Below are 19,997 nucleotides of genomic sequence, written 5' to 3'. Positions count from 1 at the left end.
GCCATTCTCAAGCGAAATTTTGCTATATATATATATATATATATATATATATATATTCATGTGTACACACAACCACGCACACGCACAGTCGCACACACATGCACATACACACACGCACGCACACGCACACACACGCACACACGCACACGCCCCCCACACACACACAGTCGATAGATCGGTAATCAGCAACAAATGCATTGCGATTGTGTCTTTATCGATACACCACATCTTCGTGCAGGGCTTCTTCTTCAATCGGAGACAGCGCACGACTGCGGCTAGACGACCGTGAGAGGAGACTAGACGAAGAAGAAGACTTCGGCGACGTCAGGAGAGGACGACGACCTTTCCAGGGGGAGATTACGTCTATCAGACCGACGTCGTTCTATGGCAGGTACGTAGAACTGCATTATTCATCATGCTACACTCCATCGTCCCGGAGCGTCGGAAAATATACTGATACGTATTGTAAGGCTGGTTTCATTTCCTTGTAAGGCTATCATTGTAAGGCTGGTTTCATGTCATTATAAGGCTATCATTGTAAGGCTTGTTTCATTTCATTATAAAGCTATCATTGTAAAGCTATCATACATTTCATAATCAGGAGTGAATAATAATAGATCTATTATTATTCACTACTTCATGGTATAATGATAGCGTGAGTTGAGCTGAGGAAGCTCATAAACGCGAGCATGCGAGATAATAATTATATAGCAGATATTTACTTCACAGTTCATTATTTCTCTATAATCTTTTCGTTCACGTACGTGACTTCAATACGAGTCTGTGAGAGCGACTGGCTGTAAATGTTGTAACTGTCTGTTTATTGCGCGCTTCCGCATGTCCAGCGGTCCAGCAGACGCCCCACGGGATAACTTCTATTCACCCCGAGGACGCAGCCACGAAGGCCAACTCAGGGGAGAGTTCGCACCACCAGTATCGCGGAGGTATACAGCTGGAGGAGAGACGTACCCACTAGAGGCTCGATACGGTGGCAGTGATGCGATGAGCCAGCAACGTGCGTCTCAGCTTGCAGCTCTCTTCTACAACAGATTCCGTCGACCAGGCTTCATCAAGACTACGCGGATCGTGCTGTTTCGACCGCAGAGAACGCGCGTCTATTAAGCATGACTGACAGATAACCTGTAGGCTGTGCTGTCATGCACGATGGGCTGGCGTGTGAAACACGCCAACCGCCGCCGGAAAATAATAATAATTTTATTATAATGACGAATTGTTAGTTTTGCACACATCTGCAATAACATCAGAAACGCACACACGCACGCGACGCACACACACACACACACGCGCGCACACACACACGCGCGCGCGCACACACCACCCCCACACACCCCCACAGACACACACACACACACACACACACACACACACACACACACACACACACACACACACACACACACACACACACCACGACACACACACACACACACACACACACACACACACACACACACGCACACTTACACACATATATATATCGAGAGAGATATAGGTACATACGATACGAGCGGTTTTTGTGTATTCTCAATTTGTTATAAAATATTTACAATTCATCACATAAAATGGTCTATTTAGTCTCTATGTTAAAATTTTCTGAAGTGTAATCGTTCTATATTCTCTATAGCAGTTGTACCGAGCACGTGCTCGCAAATTATTTACTATTTCACATTATTACGCTTAAACGTTTAAACGTAAAACAAACATCGATATTATACCTTTTGTATGTTACGTGTTAGATTCCTGCAGCTGCAAATCCGATGCTCTCAATCATAACGAATACTGTGTACGCTGTATATTTCGCGGTGGTTTAATTTTCGCGAGTTTCGCGAACGTGTCCCCGACCGCGAAAATACCGAATAATTCATAATTCACCGACCGCGAAATTAACCACTCGCGAAATTGTCCGTCAAGTCTGAATTCGCGAAAATATCTGTATGCGAAAAATATGACGTAAACAGTATTTCATTACACAAACTCAAGATGCGATACTCGTTGCGCTTTCTTGTGAAAACAAATTCCGTCATCATTCCCATTTAATATTTTACGTGTGTTAGCGCGTAGTGCGTACGTTCGTATGTGTGTGCATGCACGCATGCGCACATCACCATGTGTGCGTGCGTCTGTACGTGTACATTATTACATAACCTAATCACACAACGAATGTAGATTTATTTTCATAATACGAAGTTTAATATTTTCTACAATATTCTAATGATGTTACACGGTTCTATAGGTTGCCAGTGTATTAAACATAAGATATGTACAGAACTACAGCTGCAATGTATACATTAGAAATGAAATGGAACCTTTTCATCAGAATAATTTCTTCGTATTATACTATGAATTACTTAACCGTATAATATACATATAAATACATAATGAATAAAAAATGAAACACATTGCATTATAAATACTGACACAATCATTGTATCATTATATACTAAAAACTTCAATGTGGGTAATACAAATATCTACAAATGATTATATAAACTGAAACATATCATGGGCATATGAGTATTCAATTGTGTTCTCGAAAACACTCTATATATAGGTGAAAAGGGAATTAGGGCCGCTCTAACTACACAATCCGTGACTATAACACAATGCGCAGTAAATACCTTTCGAACAACAATTATGAAAACAGTTGCGCAAACGTTTTGGAGCGTGACCGCCAAGAAGACATTGTTGACCTGACCTGACTTCCCACCATACAATTCTTGTGCAACCAATTAATGGAAAACGAACATTATTACGAAATGTGACGGCTGTTTTTAAAGTTGAAAAAACAACAACTGGAAATTCAACAAATAACAAAAACTACTCGCATGTGTTTGACAATGCACGCATTTTAACTGGAGATGGCCGAATGAGAAAAATTCAGTACCCCTGTAAGCAGAGCCTCATGGAAGGATGGCTATTTGTTAGATAAATCGAGGGCTTTCAACTGCACAGATCGACCGCTGACACATTCTGCTTCTGAATTGCTTACCAAGAGATTCTTACTTGGGGAGCATCGCATAGCTGCATCACTCTGTGCTATCGAGACGAACTTTGGCCTCGGAATGTGCGCATATAAACCGTAGTCTTCGCTAGCTGGGCGAGTCATGTGGGGCTTACTGCCATCTTTCTGTGAGGTTGAACCAGGCTGGGTGGACACAACCTCTAGAGAGCTCTGCGAATTGTATTTTCTACCACTCGGTGACGCCACGGTCTGAGCGGATGCACCATTGCCGCCCGAGTTTTTACGAGATCCGTTCTGTTTCTCCGTCGGCGGCCTGTCGGGAAGATTTTGCGAATTCGTCAGATGTTCAGCGGAGGCGCTCCGAAGTTTGTTTATGTTCACGGGAAGCATCTTGATTCCGTCCGCGCAGCAGGCGAGAGTGTCCTGGACAGGTGGCGTTAGCATCTGTCCTCGCACAACGCTGTGTCGCGAGCCGTCGCTGCAGGCTTTCCCGACCGCGCCGTCAGCTGCGCCCTCTGGTGAACTCTGCCGCCTACCGTGACGCGACGTCGCCCGCTTCGTCGAAGCCTTTGTTTGATTCGTCTCGTCCGAGCGCAGCTTCCAGATTTCCTCGTTGCGTGTCGCCGGCGGGGGGAGCGTCGACGCGTGGCCGCGCTTTTTACCGATGCATCGATCGAACGTCAGCTTACGACTAGTCGGACGAGCGTCCGCCGATTTAGTTTCCGAATCGGTCGACACGGAGCGTTGGTAGTAGGTCTTCAGCAGGGTCGCTGTGCTGTATCGCTCGGCTAGTAAAGCCTGCACCGCTCTGTCTTTCGCTGCCCCGAAATATCTGACAAAGTCACCTGGCAAAGAGTGCGGGACACGCGCCGTGAGAACAACAAAACTCTGTAACGGCAAGCAATACGGTAAAAGCCTGCGTATAAAAACCTAGTGATTAAGCTCCTGTTAGGCTAAGGTTTTTTTCTTTTTTCACATTTTTTTCTTAAGAAAATAAGAACCTATTTAAGAACCTAAATAGCCTAATTCCCCAGTAAACACCAATTATATAAGAATCCTTTCAGGCTAACTTGGAACAATGCAGGTTCTTATACGCAGGTTTTTACTGTATGATCAATAATGCTAAAAAGCGATAGTTGCAATGAAGCAATCGTGGCATACCCAAATTTTTACCTCATTACAATACTATGAACTACTTCGCTCAATGATTCACGGTAACCTTCAATAGCGCGATGCCACGAATTTCAATGTGATTTCGTTAGCAGACTAGCAGTTCGTGCTAAATACCTTTCATTTTGATCAAGGTTTCCATGTAGAGTTTGTGAAGCTCTGCCACAGCAGCAGACGTAACATTTTCCACGTCCTATTGTATACCAAAACAAGTATTTTATCATAATTTCAATATTACAACGTAGTGACATGGAAACCAGTTTGAACATAAAACAATCACTCTTGCTTCAGTATCAGTAGCTATAGAAAATATGCTGCATGATACGGCTGCATTAACTCCAGAATTTATCAGCCTATCTATTCATTGTGATTCTTATTTCTCTTTTTGTGTCCGAGTATGTTGTATGACATATAATGTTGAGTGAAACAAAAAATAATCCTCTCTAGATTTAATCCTATCCTTCTCATCATGAACCTGTTTCAAACAGGAGACGTTACCTAGACTGGCCCCTACGTCGTTTAATACATAGAGGATTAGAATTAGAAACAGGATTAACCACAGAGTTAAACCCAGAGTTAAGTAAGCACAATATTCTGACAGGTTTTATGACTTCCCGGTGGATTAAACTAAATTATTATTTAATGGAGGTACAGCGTTGTGCGATGTATATGTAGTGAATGGTAGTTGTGACGGTTTTAGAATCATGGGTCGATATGATTAGAAAACGTAGGACAGATATTTATCTACCTTCTCCTCCTGCCATTCTAGGATCAATTCCAATTTATGATTCCTAGAGCAGTCACGTTTCTCGATCACCTCCTTCATAATCGACTTACTCGTTTGACACATACAGGATTTGCATTAATGCCAAAACAGTCTAGCAAAACCCTCTGCGTGCTCACAGTATGTGACACGACATTCATAACTAACATAACCAACATATATAACTAAAACTATTTTGTTTATATTATATTCTATAAACGCACATCATCACTTTTATTCATAAGATTTGCAATGACTGAACTTTAAATAAAGCCTTTCTAAAATAGACATAATAAATTTACTAATTACACATAAATGACCACTGATCTTGACACCCCCCCTCCCCCAGCAGCAACAAATGTTATGTTCTGCAGTTATGTACATGCAAAGTGACGCGTCGAGCTGGCGTAGCATGTTTGATGTAATGAGATAACAACCCCTTAGCGCTGTTACTATGATGAATAGGATTTACACACGTACCGTCTGCGTGGCAATGGTTCGGCCATCTTTCACCGCTAGACGCTCGATGAGACTCTGGTAGCACGCCCTTGTCTTCTCCAAGTCTTGCTCGTGCTGCTGCCTTAGGCTGCGCTGCATAGAACACAAGCACACGACTGTCAACACCACGTTATGTTATGTTATATGTTGATTAAGGCAGGATTAAGCGCAAAGTTAGGGCAAGAGTTAAAGTTGCTTAACCTCACAGCTAAGTGCATATATAGACCTACTGTGAGCTCGTCTATGTTGCAAAAATTCACTAGAACTCATTTGTATTGCTACTTTCATGACATTTCTTCTCAAAATCTAAACGAAATTACTTCTCTCACGAAAGTAGCACCACAGTGACGTTTACACATCCGGGACACAGCGGAGCGATCGTTAACAGTTTTTTTCTATGATAAAACAAGTTATAATTCATTATTATATGTTTATTCAGTACAAAATTGTGAAATTCGTTTAAATCATATCGTTATCTATATTACTTATGCAATCAGGAAACAAATATAGTGTTTTCGTTCCAGGAACTATTTGCGCTAGCGTAGAGCTACTGCTAGCTGTGTGAAATAACAACATCGACGTAATTTTGAAAATCCAAATGTTTGTAGCACTTCTCTGGCTCAATGAGAACATTTCGTGATGTTTGCACACTGCAAGTATGCTCACAATGCACACAGTAGGTCTATGTGGGCTTTTTGTTGCGAGGTTTATCCGTTTTAAGTAAGCACAATATTCTGACAGGTTTTATGACTTCACGGTGGTTCAAAGCAAATTATAATTCCATGGAGGTACAGTGATGTGCTGTGTATATGCAGTGGATGGTAGTTGGGAAGGTTTTTAGAACCATGCATTTACGTGATTAGAACACGTAGGCCAGATATTTATCTACCTTCTCCTCCTGCCATTCTAGGATCAGTGCCGATTTTGTGTTTTCTAAAGCAGAGTCACGTTTCTGGATCGCCTCCTTCAGAATGGCCTTATATTGAAGGCTCAGTCTTCTCTCTACCTCCCGCAGCATTTTCTTACTCACGGCTGGATCCTCCCTAGCATCACATCACAGAACACATGATTTTCAATGCAACATTTGATCATCAATCACTATGTGCTAAGTAACTGTACATGCAAGTTACATACGTACAATAACATACATACATATACGTAAATAATTGCACACATCATACAATTATATACATCAATGACACAAACGGAAAAATTATGTATATTTTGGAATACACATTTACACGTGTTTCCATGTTGAACTATATATGGCATCAGAATGATAGACATTGGATTACATCAGAATTAGGATTCAAGCTAACTATGATTTGAATATTTTCAACTATATATATTGATAACCCTTTATTGTATAATATTTTTTTCATCTCTGTGGGTTATATAATACTAGATTGAATGAAATTTTACTTGTACATAAGAGAACAACGACACTACAAGAAAAAAACCTTGCATCGATCCATCTACAAATTCTTATTATGACCTATTCTCACTGACCATATGTTTTACATAATTGCATAAATGACGTAATTTTTACGTAACTAACCTTTCGAGCAGCATATCGGCAGTTGCCTGGGTCGAATTCTTTTGCAGTGTCGTGATCTCCTCTTCCAGTTCCTCTCTTAGCGCTTGCTTCTGCTGCTCAAACTCAGCCTGCAGTTTTAGCTTCTCTTGTGCCTGCTCCTTTTCATGCGTCTGCCGCTGTTCCTGCTCTTCTCTACTTCGTCGCTCCTCCCACTCTGCATTGCTCTTTGTCAGCTTTTCCTGTAATCGCTGGCAGGTCTGCTGCAATTCTGCACTACTTTCGCCGAGATCTTTCACTTGCAGAAGCTGTTCTTGCATTTTCTGCTCTTTTTCTTCGACCTAATCAAACCGCATGCAAGTGGAATTCAACCGCAATTTAATTCTACTCAACGCGATATGGTTCGCAAATGATTTTCTGTGCACAATATAATTTTGATATATGTTATTAATTCATAATATATTTTTAATTTAATTTAATTTTTAAGGTTCAAATACATAACATGTCATATTGAACGCGAGAGTTTATAAACCAGCACCTGCTGTAACAGCGTTGACCGTTCGGCCCGCCATGCCTCCTTCAGCGTACAGATTTCCGTCTGCTTCTCCTTACACTTCGTGTCTAGTAGAGCTTCGCGTTCTTCCTGCCACAGCTTTGTCTGCTTGTCCAGATCCAGCTGAAACTCTGTGCACTTGTCATGCGTGCTGTCCAACTCCTTCACGCCAAACAAGGTATTATGCAAGGATTAGATCACACGTAAAAACAGCAACGAGATTTTATAGTTAGAGAAGATCAAATTTTTCAGTATCGATAAGCATGTGGACCTTTCACCCATTTCAGCTAAGCTTTCTGTATTTTTTCGAAGTCAACACGATACTTTACGTACCCACCTACTGAAATGGCAGCACATAGATTATAATATTTTATTAACAAGCAAACCACAAGTAGAGTAATAAACCACTCATTATTCTCAACAATTTCCTAGTAAAGACAAGTTGCTGCTGTATTGCGCATACGTCTTGCAAAGCTTTTATTTGATTGGTGTACTGTTCCTGCATCTGCTTGCTGGTGGTGCCCTCTGGAGTCGTGTCTGACTTGCTCGTGGTTTCTTTCTCAGTTTCGCTATCACCGGTTCTTTGTTCGTCTTCTTTGGTCATCGTTCCATCTTTGGTCACGTCTTCATCTTTGGTCACATCTATGCTACGATGTTTCTGCAGAAGAATTATCACTGCCTATCACCAACAGCTCATCCAGAAGCTACGAGTATAGTGCTGCAATCTAAAATAATGCTAAACTATGCAACAGATGGGATGAGATATAGTTTCTCATAGTTAATTCGTTCACGAATATTTCAACAAGTGTAATCATTGATATTATAATTATTATTATCAATGTGCAAAATAATGATTTCGCCCCACGAGGTATGAGGTATAGTTTACGATACTTATACTTGTGAAAGTCAGTCGTGTAGAGTATACCACATACAGTATTAGACAGAAGTACACTGATCGTATATAGTATATCATATAGTATCGAGGTTTATACCTGCGTGAGTTGGTCAAAATGCCGTTGGAGCTTCTCTTTCTCCTCGCACACTTCCACATAGCACTTCTTCACATCCGTTACGTTCGCTTCTAGCGACTTGAGATCCGAGCTGCGAAGCAAGCAGTTGTAATTAGTGTCACCAGGGTCCTCGAGTACTGCATACGCTGTATATTTCGCGGTGGTTTCAATTTCGTGAATTTCGCGAAAGCGTCCTCGACCGCGAAAATAACAACACGCGAATAGTTCATACCGAATAATTAATAATTCACCGACCGCAAAATTAACTACCTGCGAAATTGTCCGTCAAGTCTGAATTCACGAAAATATCTGTATGCGAAAAAATTGGCATATACAGTATCAAGAGCATATAAAGAAGGAGAGCGTACAACGGTAAAATGCTGAAACCATGCTGCAGTATTAGTCGAATTAATAAACTTTCCCCGTTTTATTTTGACGATCCTTTGCAGTATTATTGATCAGCTGTCCTACCTTGTTCATATAAAACAAACCGAATGTCCCTACGATGCCCCTATGCTGAGATAATGAGCGGTGAAAATCTGGTATTTTCGCCGAACACCGATTAGACATTAGTCAGTTACTGTGACCGTCTCTCGAAGTGTTATAACTTCGGTAAACCTCGCGTGTTTCCGTCAATGATTGACAAATGGAATGAATGACGTCTGTTATTGATTGCCATAGTGATGACCCCCACCTGTGCCCACCTCACGCCCACCTCACGTTGGATGTATAGTAAACTCTGGTAGTATGACGTGAGTCAGCGCCACTATGGCGCAACACAGCGGCGAACGAAAGCAACACACTGGCCACAGTGTGGGCCGTACACTCCGCCCACACGAGAGACGGTCACAGTAACTGACTAATCTAGTCGGTGTTCGGCGAAAGTACCAGATTTTCACCGCTCATTATCTCAGCGTAGGGGCATCATAGGGACATGCGGTTTGTTTTATATGAACAAGGTAGGACAGCTGATCAATAATACTGCAAAGAATCGTCAAAATAAAACGGGGAAAGTTTATTAATTCGACTAATACTGCAACATGGTTTCAGCATTTTACCGTTGTATGCTCTCCTTCTTTATATGCTCTTGACAGTATGCAAATGTGCATGTGTGCACTCATGCTCTCACATAGCATAGTCCATTTCAACCCAACCCTTGCTAAAATTGAAAGTTCCTGTGTTGCACGTGGAGCACAGTCCATTTCAAACCAACACTTGCTGAAATTTATAGTTCTGTATTCCACATGGTCAACCATGCCTACCAAAACCGGGTCTTATGTGTACTAAACCGCCGTCTTCAATGTTCCCCACATACCTCAAGGCCTCTATTTGTTGGTCACGATCCTTGATGAGCTGCTGTATCTCTGTGCTGAACCGACTTGTCAGTTCCTCTTCCAGTTTCCTTTTGGTTTCATCATGAACTAGTTGAAGTGCTTTTCTTGCCCTGTGGTATGTCAAGCAAATAAATCAGCATAAAAAATCCAGATTTTCTAATACATTATAAATAAAAACAACATAATAATAGTATAATATGATTTTATTCGAGCAACGGCGGGGTTGTGTATGACTATTACTGTGATAATGTGAGGTAAAGCAATGCGAACACATTCCAAATCTCAATATGTGCAGCACAGGTGACAGACCCATGGGAATGACATTTGAGTGCAGAGATGCAATAACGTTTCGAATGTTGTCATTTTTTAAAATTTGATTCGTCAAGAGTGGACACAGCAGTAGCAGTACGAGACATTGTAGATTCCACATGTGAAAAATATCCTGCCAGCTAGCTAGTGCGTCTACAAACTAGCACAAGAACTAGCATAGGAATTAGCATAGGAATTAGCATGGGAATTAGCATAGGAACTAGCATAGGAACTAGCATACGAACTAGCAGGCAGGCAGCATTATCATCATACCTAGACCAAGCATGCAGAAATAGTGTGGCATCGGGCCGCTAGATGGCGTACCTGTCGACGGCCGCGTTCACGTCTATGTCACGCTCGTCGATCAAGTAGGACAGCTGTCGGTTGACGTCAGCGTTGACAGCTTTCATCTTGTCCTCAGTGTCACACAGCTCTTCCACTCTCGCCTGCGCTGCCTGGTGATATTACACGAACAGATATAAGCGAACATGTAAGAGATATACAAGCACATACTACCAACACATGCATACCATAACCTGCTTGATCACACGTGTAAGACAGCCATTGCCACCACCATAATCATCGCCGCAGCTGCAGCTGCCACCACCACTGTTATAACCACCAATAAGTGATATCGGAAAGTCCAGCTTTGTTATTTAGGTAATAGAAAAAGGGGGTATAAAATGGCCGAGGCGCGCGTAGGAAAGTACATTGCGTTTTTAGTTTTTGCATTAACACAAACATTGCAAAATATCCCAAATGACCACAATCATATTTGTAAATGTTTCTGTAAACAAAAACGCAGCTGTGAATTGAAGTACGATGTTAGTGAAGAGAATTATAGATCAAAAACCTAGACGAGTACTATCGTAACTATGTTATATATAGGCAATTTATCACCCCTCTTATATGATCTCAATATGGCTTATACCACCACCACTGCCACTACTGCACCCATCACTACTACAACTGCCAGCACCACCACCACCAGCATGGACTCGACGTAATGTGGAATAACACAGTGACTGCACAATGGTCCTGGACACTGCCTAGAAGACCTGCCATCTCATGATATATTACAGAAAAGGAAATACCTGATAGGAAGCAGCCATAATCGTGTGGGAAGCATGAAAATGAATCAATTTCATTATTACACATCGCGTTTCTACCACATACTTTTAATTTATCAACAAGCTCTTCTCCATGTTCCTTCAACTGGGCCACTTCTTTTCTCAGCGCTCTCTCTGCCTTGGTGCCTCGGTCAAGTCTCATGTCATCCAACTCATCTCGAAGTGTTTTATTCTCATCCTACCAAGGAAACATTAATAATTAAGTCACCGATATAACCGTATTGTGAAAATTCCCTTATTTTATGCAAAGTTAAATAAACGAGTACTGTACAAAATTGTGAAATTTGTTTAAATCATATGTTATCTACATTACTTAATCAGCAAACAAACAGTGTTTTCCTTCCAGGAACTATTTGCGCTAGTGTAGGCTTACTGTTAGCGTTCTCGGTCGCTTCGCTTTACACAATTTATGTGTATCCATACGCTAAATTTTCTCCAAGAAAGTTTTCAAAATGCTCTACTTCGGAGCACATTTCTGGCTTAATGAGAACATTTCGTGATGTTTTCATACTGCAAGTATGCTCAGTGTAGGTGTATTTATGCATTTTGTTGCAAGAACTCGCATCTTCAAATGTGCTTACGCACATAAATTATGCGTATTATTAACCTTGGCTTCGCTTATTTTGCTATCGGAGGCCTTCGCGTTGGTGAGGGCTTCCTGAAGTTGCTGCTTGCACGCCCTCAGCTCGTGGCGTAGCTGTGACAGCTGGGTTCGATTGCCACCACTGACCGTGATCGATCGCTCCAGCTGCTGCCGCAACTCACTCACCAACTGACCGTCAGAGGTATCGGTCCTGCTGCCGTTTCCCTCTCTGCGAATATACGTACAATCACAACAACTTCATAGTTCAATAAATGAATAAGTTTATTTTAACCAAACAAGAATTATATTCTTGTTTGGTTAACAATAACTTATTAATTTATTGTATTATAACAAACAGATGGACTTAATCAACAACTTCACAGTTCTGCTAAATAAGCTACTACCTAAACATTTCATTTTCTCAGACATCTGAACGGGATCGTTCCAGCAGGAATACCTTTCGTACATTTCTCGTGCCATTAAACACACATTCGACAAAAACATCACGGAGAACACAACAGCAGAGTTGGTAATTACCTAGCAGCATGTGGTGTGGTGTAGTCCAGTGTTTTCTTCACACTGTCCGGCATGTTCCTGCCCTTGGGATACACACCCAACTTTGCGGCCGACTCGTATACATTTACCTGTGATTTTAGTTCCTGCACTTCTGCCTGGGGATACATAAACACATTGTGTACACAGCAAACACAACACAGAGTGATTACATCTTAGTTATTTATTAGAGCAACAAATGACGAAAAGGTGAAGCATAGGATCGTAGTACTTATATAACAAGACTAATTAATTTGGGGTAAAGCTTTGATCTTCATTATCAGCATGAACGTTTACAACCCATCTACCTTGGAATATTATAAAGTAGCCCAGCAAAAAGGTCTGCAATAGATATCTGAATAATGATTTCATACAGTGCTTGTAATTTTCTGCATTTCACACTGTTTCAGTAGTGAGAAGTGAGAAATACTGTGAATACTGTTTCCTAATACAGTAGAAGTCCAAATATCCGGACTGCTCGGGGATTGGGTCGGTCTGGATTTTGCGGATTTTCCAGATTCTCGGGCAGTACTTGTAAAATTGAAATTTAAGGAGGAAAAAGAAGAGACGAACAGGTAAATTTTGATGGTTTATTCATTAGCAAATACAGCATGCTTCATTCATCAAAACAAGCATTTTTAAAGAAATATAAAGTCAACACTTCATAAAAATGTAATGCTTGAAGTAATGTTTAAAAATGAACGGAAAATGTTTTCGAAAAGTCCGCGTTCTCAGGTGGTCCGGATTTCTGGCAGCCGGATTTTTGGACTTCTATTGTAGATGGAGGATTGAGGATGGCGAGAGCGCGATGGAGCATGGGTGGGGTATACCTGCACGGCAGATAGAGCCTCCTCGGCAACATCCTTAGCACTGAGTGTTTGCTGCAACTGCTGCTTCACTCTAGTCACCTCATGCACATCACCTACCCCCCCAACAAATAATATATTTAGTGCTCATAGACATGATATATATATATATATATATATATATATATATATATATATATATAATAGTATAAGCATGTGCAAAAATCTGTGTTGCCCACTTCTGATTACAATGTGATAAACCTTCTCCATCGATTGTACTTATAACATTTAGAAACAGTGCTAAGGCCTAAGCACACGATAAAGGGACGAGAAATTTAAAACTTTATCAAAGAACCCACAGGGAGGAGACACAGAATAAAATTTACACATAAAAGCTTTCATGACGTTATGCAATAAAACATTAGAGTTAAGACATTCTTACTGTTGTCCAGCAGTTCCTTGTACTGTCTCTGACTCTCCTCCAAGCTCCGATGCAGACGATTGATGGTCTCAGCCTTATCTAGCTGTGCCTGATCCAAAGCCTTGCTCGTCTCACCCAACTGCCCTTTAAGTCTGTCAGTCTCTTCATCCTGTCAGAATGCAGTAATTTGAAGTGGTATAGCTTCAGTGCAGTTATATAGCAGTTCTAAGATGCCTAGTGGTGCAAAGGCTACTAGCCCTCAGCTATCTCATACTCAGCTAGCTCCCGCTCTGCTATCTCATCCTCAGCTATCTCACCCTCAGCTATCTCACCCTCAGCTGCAGCTGTTGGTAGAGCAGGTCTAGTTTCTCGCGGACGTCTAGCATGTCACGCTCGTGTCGCCGTGTGACGGTGTCCATCAGCTGGTCGTGCTGCTGCCGCGCGCGCGCCACGCTCTCCGACTGACTCAGTTCCTCCAGCTGTAGTTCCAGACTGTCGACGGTGTTCTCTGTGATCTGTAGTTTTTCCAGCAGCTGCAACAACACACAGACACATGCTCCGTCAGCTGCAGCACAGTATCAAAGGGGGCCTTGGTTCCTACACAGACAGACGTTCTATGCACATTCGTATACACATCAGACGTTTTACAGTCGAATTACAACAGACCAGATTATTTTTACGGGTTCTCGGTCAGTTGCAAGTAGTGTCACATAAAAGGTAAATTCTGCAATCAAGTGTTTTGGGTAGGATTACCATAAGTAATTAGCATATATAGCTATTGACCTATTTGTGCTTGCTGATTCGCACACTGATGGGAAGAAACTATACCTCCTGTTTAAGAGATTGAAAGTTCTGCAGTTCTGATTCCAGAGCAGCAATGTGTCCATGCTGCTTGTTAGACTCATCTCCTGCCCCCTGCAGCAGCTGCTGGGTGTTTCGCAAACTCTCTGCCATTCCCTCTCGCTCATCTGATATAATCGATGCATTAACAACGTGGGTTATTAAATATTTTTTTGTTTATTAAAAAAAATTTTTTTTTACGGTTTATTAAATTGTATACTGCAGGAAGCTTAGTTTAGAATAGCTCCTAAATTTTAAATAACTACGTGCAGAAACAATAAATACTTTAAGCAATGAATTGAATACAAAATGCATATAGCAACGTAATATTCCTTTGCCAATTGCCCCTACATGATTTGTTCTGTGTGATGTACTGGTATGTTAGCAGACCAACAGAGGAAAATGTGACTCGGAATATCTGTGCAATAACATCAGGAAATTTAATAAGCAATAGCAAAGCAAGCCAAATCAATGCGCACCAAGGCAACGCAAGGCAAGCCAAGGAAAGGCAAAACGAGGAAGAGAAAAAGTACTCTTTGGAAATAACCGTTTTGCACGCCTCTACGTCATCACGCCAAACCATGTGAAAGATGACGACGAATCAGTCTGCGACACCGGGAAGATATGTCACCATAAACAAACGTGGCGAACTCTTTTGCAACTGGATTTTCTGTGGGGCTGCAGAAGTGCGATGTTGACGCCATACGACGCTACTACTACTAGTCTGGGATGTGGATTCGAGGATAATCTCGGATTCACCTTCGGCCATCGTGAGCTTGTGTCTCAGCAGGCGGACTTCTCGCGCGGACTCCTCCTGCAGACTCTCATACTGTCTCGTCAGCTCATCGATGCGTCTGCCACGAGCGCCATACAGAATTCTCAGCTGTGCAACTTCGCTCCCATCGCCACCGCCACCTAGCAAGCCAGATGAGAGGTCAGCTAATGCGTAAACATACCTTCATTTGATCCGTATTGACAAAGCAATGTTCGTTTAGTTCTGTAAACTATACAGCCACCTGCTCGTTAGGTAGCACACCTAATACACATTCACAGTGTATGCAGAGAAAGCAAGATATGCTCAGTGGTCGGTTTCCCACACAACTGTACTGATTTTAATTATTAAATTAAACACCAGCTATTTATATTTTTATAAATTATGAACGAATGCAATGTCCCATCATGTTTCTGTTTCCTGTGGATTGACTAATCTGGCAGCTTCAGCTACAACTTACAGTTCAACTCACCTGCATCCAAAAACTGCTGCTGCACAGGTTCAACGCGGTGCGCGTGTTCGTCTGCGTACGCTGGCAAGCGCTGATACGTAACCCTGTACTGTTCGCTGTGTATGTGCTGGCCTGTGTCCGCATGGCCAACTCCCTCCTGAGATTCTGGCTTACTCCACTGGTGGTCTCCAGTACGAGAATAAGGTGAGTGTTCCTCGGTTTTCTGATAGACGTACGGCTGGTCCGCCTGCGGCACGTCTTCCGCACTAGCATATGAGATAGACGGCTGAGGCGAGCTCTGCTCGGTGGTAACGCGGAACAGGTCGTCCGGAGAGCGTGAGATGTCGGTGCGATCGGAACCGGTGTGAGACTGAAAGTCGGCACTCACGCCGCCGTTCCTCTCATCGTGGCTGTCTGGAAAAGTGCAGATATATATTATATATATATATATTTATATATATATATTTTATAATAAAATTTATTTCCAAAAGTACATATATATTGTATAATTCATTTTACACAATGTCAGTAAAGGTAACAAGGATCGCTGATGGTAAAAAAGTGAGGCTAAAGATACAGACAGATATAGAAAACAGTTTTGCGATGCAATATAGCTTATACTACTAACCTAGTAACGTATGCTGGTGTAAGAGAGAAACATCACCGGAAATGCTTAGCATATTATCAGGAGTGTATCAATACTGATCATCAATACTGTATACATCATCTGATCATCAATACTGTATCAATATTGATACACTCCTGATATTATTGATACCAGATTATATTATTTTAATGAGCGAAGAAGCTGCACATGGCAAGTACGTTTTTTTTCTACACGGTATCATCACATTATATTAGCTTCGTTAGTTACATTTAGCTATTTGGTGGTTCTCTCTTATGAAAGTGCCTCATGAATGTTAATCATTATGCCCATCTTGAACTGTCACCACCTTGACTTTTTATGTAGCTAGACCGGTTACTGAGGAAAATTCTTACAGGTCATTGAAATGTTTATAATACATATACTGCAGAAATTAAGACTCATTACCACCCACCATAGTAGCTGCCATGTTCACTTATATATTGTTCCGACGGTGACTGAATTAGGTTTCTTTCTTCTGTATGGCTCGGCCGATCAAATTCCTCTTCCCACCTGCTAGCAAAAATTATATTGAATTGATATATTATATAATAATTGCATGTCAGACCATGTCATGTGTAAGTGATTTACAGAGATAGCAAGGCCACTTTACCGATTCACATCTTGCTGACTGATACGGCTTAATCCAACTGCAGAGGCACTTGCTACCTCTTCGTCCTCCTCTTCAATCAGGTCATCAAAAGCATTTGCGAGAAGTTCCTGCAGCTTTAATTTAAAAGAATGATTATAATGACAGTATAGACTACATTTAATTGTAAATTTTCAAAATGGCAAAAAAGTGATTAGATGGGTACTTGGCCTATATTTCCTAATTAATTCAAAACAAGCCTACTTAAATTATACTTCTTCAAACACACCAATATATTGATAAGAATTTTTAGCATCAATCTGCAATCATTAAAATTGAAACACTGCTGTAAAGTATGATGCATATTCTCTTAATTTGTCATAAATAGCTAAAGAGTAACGTTGAATAATATATGGCTATTTGTTTTGCAAACTGTCTTCATTTCATTTTTTATGAACGCTAAGCATATACCCTAATTCTGTGCATGAAGACAAGTACATAAGCTGATATGCGTTTGGAATATTCCTCAAATTAGAATCCTTCTAACAAACCACAATTACCTCTCGTTCCTTGCCCAGCTGTTCATGCTCAGCCTCCTCCTCCTCTTCAACCTTACCAGGTTTCACTTGCTCAACATCAAACAGACTGGCTCCAGGATTCACGAGGCTTACACCAGGCGTCAAAACACCACTATGATTTGTGTGCGCCGACATTTATGTTCTTCATATCAATAAACAACAATCAATGGTATTTGTCAATACTCAATAGACTTAATTAGTACTAGTACTAGTAGTACTAGTAGTAGTAGTAGTGATAGTACGCTAATCGGCACATAAAGCACCGGCACTTGGGCCGTTTCAATAATAAAATGATGGTTAATAAATACAACTTGTCAGGACTAGACCTACCAGTACCAGTATTAACAATAATAGTTTGATTTGACCTAATAACTTCACTTCAATACAGTCCAATACACCGCTGCAACACACATTCCTATAGCGCGCACGCCATTGTGCACAAATACACAGTAATATAGAGTACTATAGAGTATATAGAGTAATATAGAGTAATATAGAGTACTAGAGTAGTAGTAAAAACACACTCTATATTAGCCTACTGTGTATTTGTGCACAATGGTGTGCGCGCTATAGGAATGTGTGTTGCAGCGGTGTATTGGACGGTATTGAAGTGAAGTTATTACTAAATATTAGGTCAAATCAAACTATTATTATTAATACTGGTACTGGTAGGTCTAGTACTGACAAGTTGTATTTATTATACATCATTTTATTATTGAATTTGAAACGGCCCAAGTGCCTGTGAGTCGTGACATATGAAGCTCTACAAATTAGTACAATTGATAAACAACAATCAAATAGTATCGCCGCTATCGGCACATGCAATACTGGTAAACGGTCTATCGTAAATTGTGTATAATAGTAAAATGCTGGAGCATCACCTATATTATGATATCTACTATTGCTATCGCTTTTCGGTTATCACGTACACTGATACTGATAGTGATCTACAGACTACAGTCTACAGCAAGGAGTAGACCTACAGACTTCGCGCAACACAGACTCGGTAACAACCGATCAATAATTTTTACTGCACCTTAAAGCAACGTCTACGTATTCATGTGAAGGTTTCCTTGTCAAACGTCGAGGTATAGTTGCGTAAACCGTTGAGCAGTAACGTCATAAACATAACATAATGAATATTTTTAATGTAATTGGTTGTTTCGTGCCAAAAGTTTTAAAATTTCTCACCTAGTAAAGGAAAAATAAACAGGAAACTAGTAGTGCCCCCTGGTGCATGAAATCTTAAACGAAAAACTGTACGAGGAAGACTACTCTACTTGCAATCTATTCATTTCACTCTGTTTAGGGGACTTGATTCACTGACACCGGCACATTCTTATGGACTTTGAAGATGAATCTTTGAGGTTGTGGGAAAAGAAATATATAAATATAATTAAGCCATCCCGATTCTTATAAATTTTTCCTTTCTTCGACTATTATTTCTTTGTAGTACGGTACATTTAATTTCAAATGTAAATTTATGCACAATTAGTTTATCATTATATACATGAATACGTCATTTAGAAAAATTATGTGAGTTGTTGGGGGGCGGGAGTTTTGTGTATTGGAACTATTTATATTTGTGAACTTTGAAATGCATGTGCCCTGTTTTCTCCATACATATAAATTTCAGTGAACATAGACTGGCTAAATATTATGCTGGCAGATATTTGCAAAACTTCAGTGTTCACAAGCATGTAGATCACTAGTGGTGACTAGTTTGCCAAGTCATCATCATGGCATATGTTGTATTAAACAAGTGCCGCAGAGCGACAGCGCTCAACTGACGTATACTGTAGCCAGGTATTCTTCTGATAAACTCACTGGCAACCGAATCAAGTGCGCCCTCCTGTCACCGCATTCGCGCTTAGAGCATATATCTAGGATACTACTAATACAGATCTAAAATCTATGATAGGCTATACCTACTGGTAGTACAGTAGTAGTAAAGATACAGCTGTGTAACTTTAATGACTTTCATGGATATTAACATGTTATCAAGGATATGCGTCGAGCTGCGAGCGTAGGGTGGTGGTGGGCGGAGGGTGGGGGAAGGAAGGAGGGGGGTGGGGAGAGGGTGGGGCGAAGGGGGCGCGCGGGGAGGGCGGGTGTGGGGAGTTGAGGGGTGGGCGGAGGGGGCTCTAATAGCAAAGCAATTCAGTGCGTTGTTAAACAGTCAACAAATCCATGTTTACCGCCTCTGCAGGGTCAACAAGGTTATCGACACTTACTCTTCGCATGTCAGCGGAAAGTACATTTCATGCGTCCTTTTAATTAAAGCCATAAAATGGTAGGTCACCGCTGAAACAAAAAAGTTTTGTCAATCGCTCCGTCAGCGACCATGTCCTCAGAAAATGTATAAAATCTGCCCTGTGCCCCTATCTGACCTTTAGACCTGTGACCATTTCGGCACAGCTGATGGCTTTTCCTACCATTGATGCTATACACCGACTATCACGAGCCTATGATCGCAGC

General features: G+C 41.1%; 2 protein-coding genes across 4 annotated transcripts in view; one reads left to right on the top strand and one right to left on the bottom strand.

Annotated features, from left to right (window-relative positions):
• The window catches only part of LOC106807069, a 12,509-nt gene extending 11,166 nt beyond the window's left edge, over positions 1-1,343 (top strand). For both annotated transcript variants that reach the window (XM_014809306.1, XM_014809305.1), the window contains 2 exons: positions 239-391; positions 846-1,343. In XM_014809306.1, the coding sequence (XP_014664792.1) occupies positions 239-391; positions 846-1,122 (430 nt within the window). In that variant the 3' untranslated portion in view covers positions 1,123-1,343. The remainder of the gene's footprint in view (positions 1-238; positions 392-845) is intronic.
• Positions 1,344-2,332: 989 nt separating this feature from the next.
• On the bottom strand, positions 2,333-19,284 carry LOC106807068 (centrosomal protein of 152 kDa-like). 2 transcript variants are annotated; one of them, XM_014809303.1, is made up of 23 exons: positions 18,556-19,284; positions 17,502-17,661; positions 16,966-17,078; positions 16,768-16,868; positions 15,731-16,123; positions 15,246-15,401; positions 14,475-14,614; positions 13,979-14,179; positions 13,668-13,815; positions 13,250-13,341; positions 12,405-12,538; positions 11,892-12,096; positions 11,331-11,462; positions 10,479-10,609; positions 9,827-9,955; positions 8,494-8,602; positions 7,965-8,159; positions 7,487-7,663; positions 6,973-7,289; positions 6,304-6,457; positions 5,397-5,507; positions 4,271-4,346; positions 2,333-3,828 (listed from the first exon to the last, which is right to left on the bottom strand). In XM_014809303.1, the coding sequence occupies exons 2-23, from the start codon at positions 17,652-17,654 to the stop codon at positions 2,936-2,938; spliced, it is 4,260 nt and encodes a 1,419-aa protein (XP_014664789.1). In that variant the 5' UTR covers positions 17,655-17,661; positions 18,556-19,284; the 3' UTR covers positions 2,333-2,935. The 2 variants fall into 2 exon arrangements, with proteins under 2 accessions (XP_014664789.1, XP_014664790.1); XM_014809304.1 differs by having other exon boundaries at positions 16,768-16,865.
• Between the last annotated feature and the right edge of the window lie 713 nt (positions 19,285-19,997).

Source organism: Priapulus caudatus, unplaced genomic scaffold (genome assembly GCF_000485595.1).
Source record: "Priapulus caudatus unplaced genomic scaffold, Priapulus_caudatus-5.0.1 Scaffold193, whole genome shotgun sequence".
Taxonomy (NCBI): Eukaryota; Metazoa; Priapulida; class Priapulimorpha; order Priapulimorphida; family Priapulidae; genus Priapulus; species Priapulus caudatus.
The sequence above is the reverse complement of the archived record's forward strand: the minus strand, read 5'-3'. Positions and strand labels throughout refer to the sequence as shown.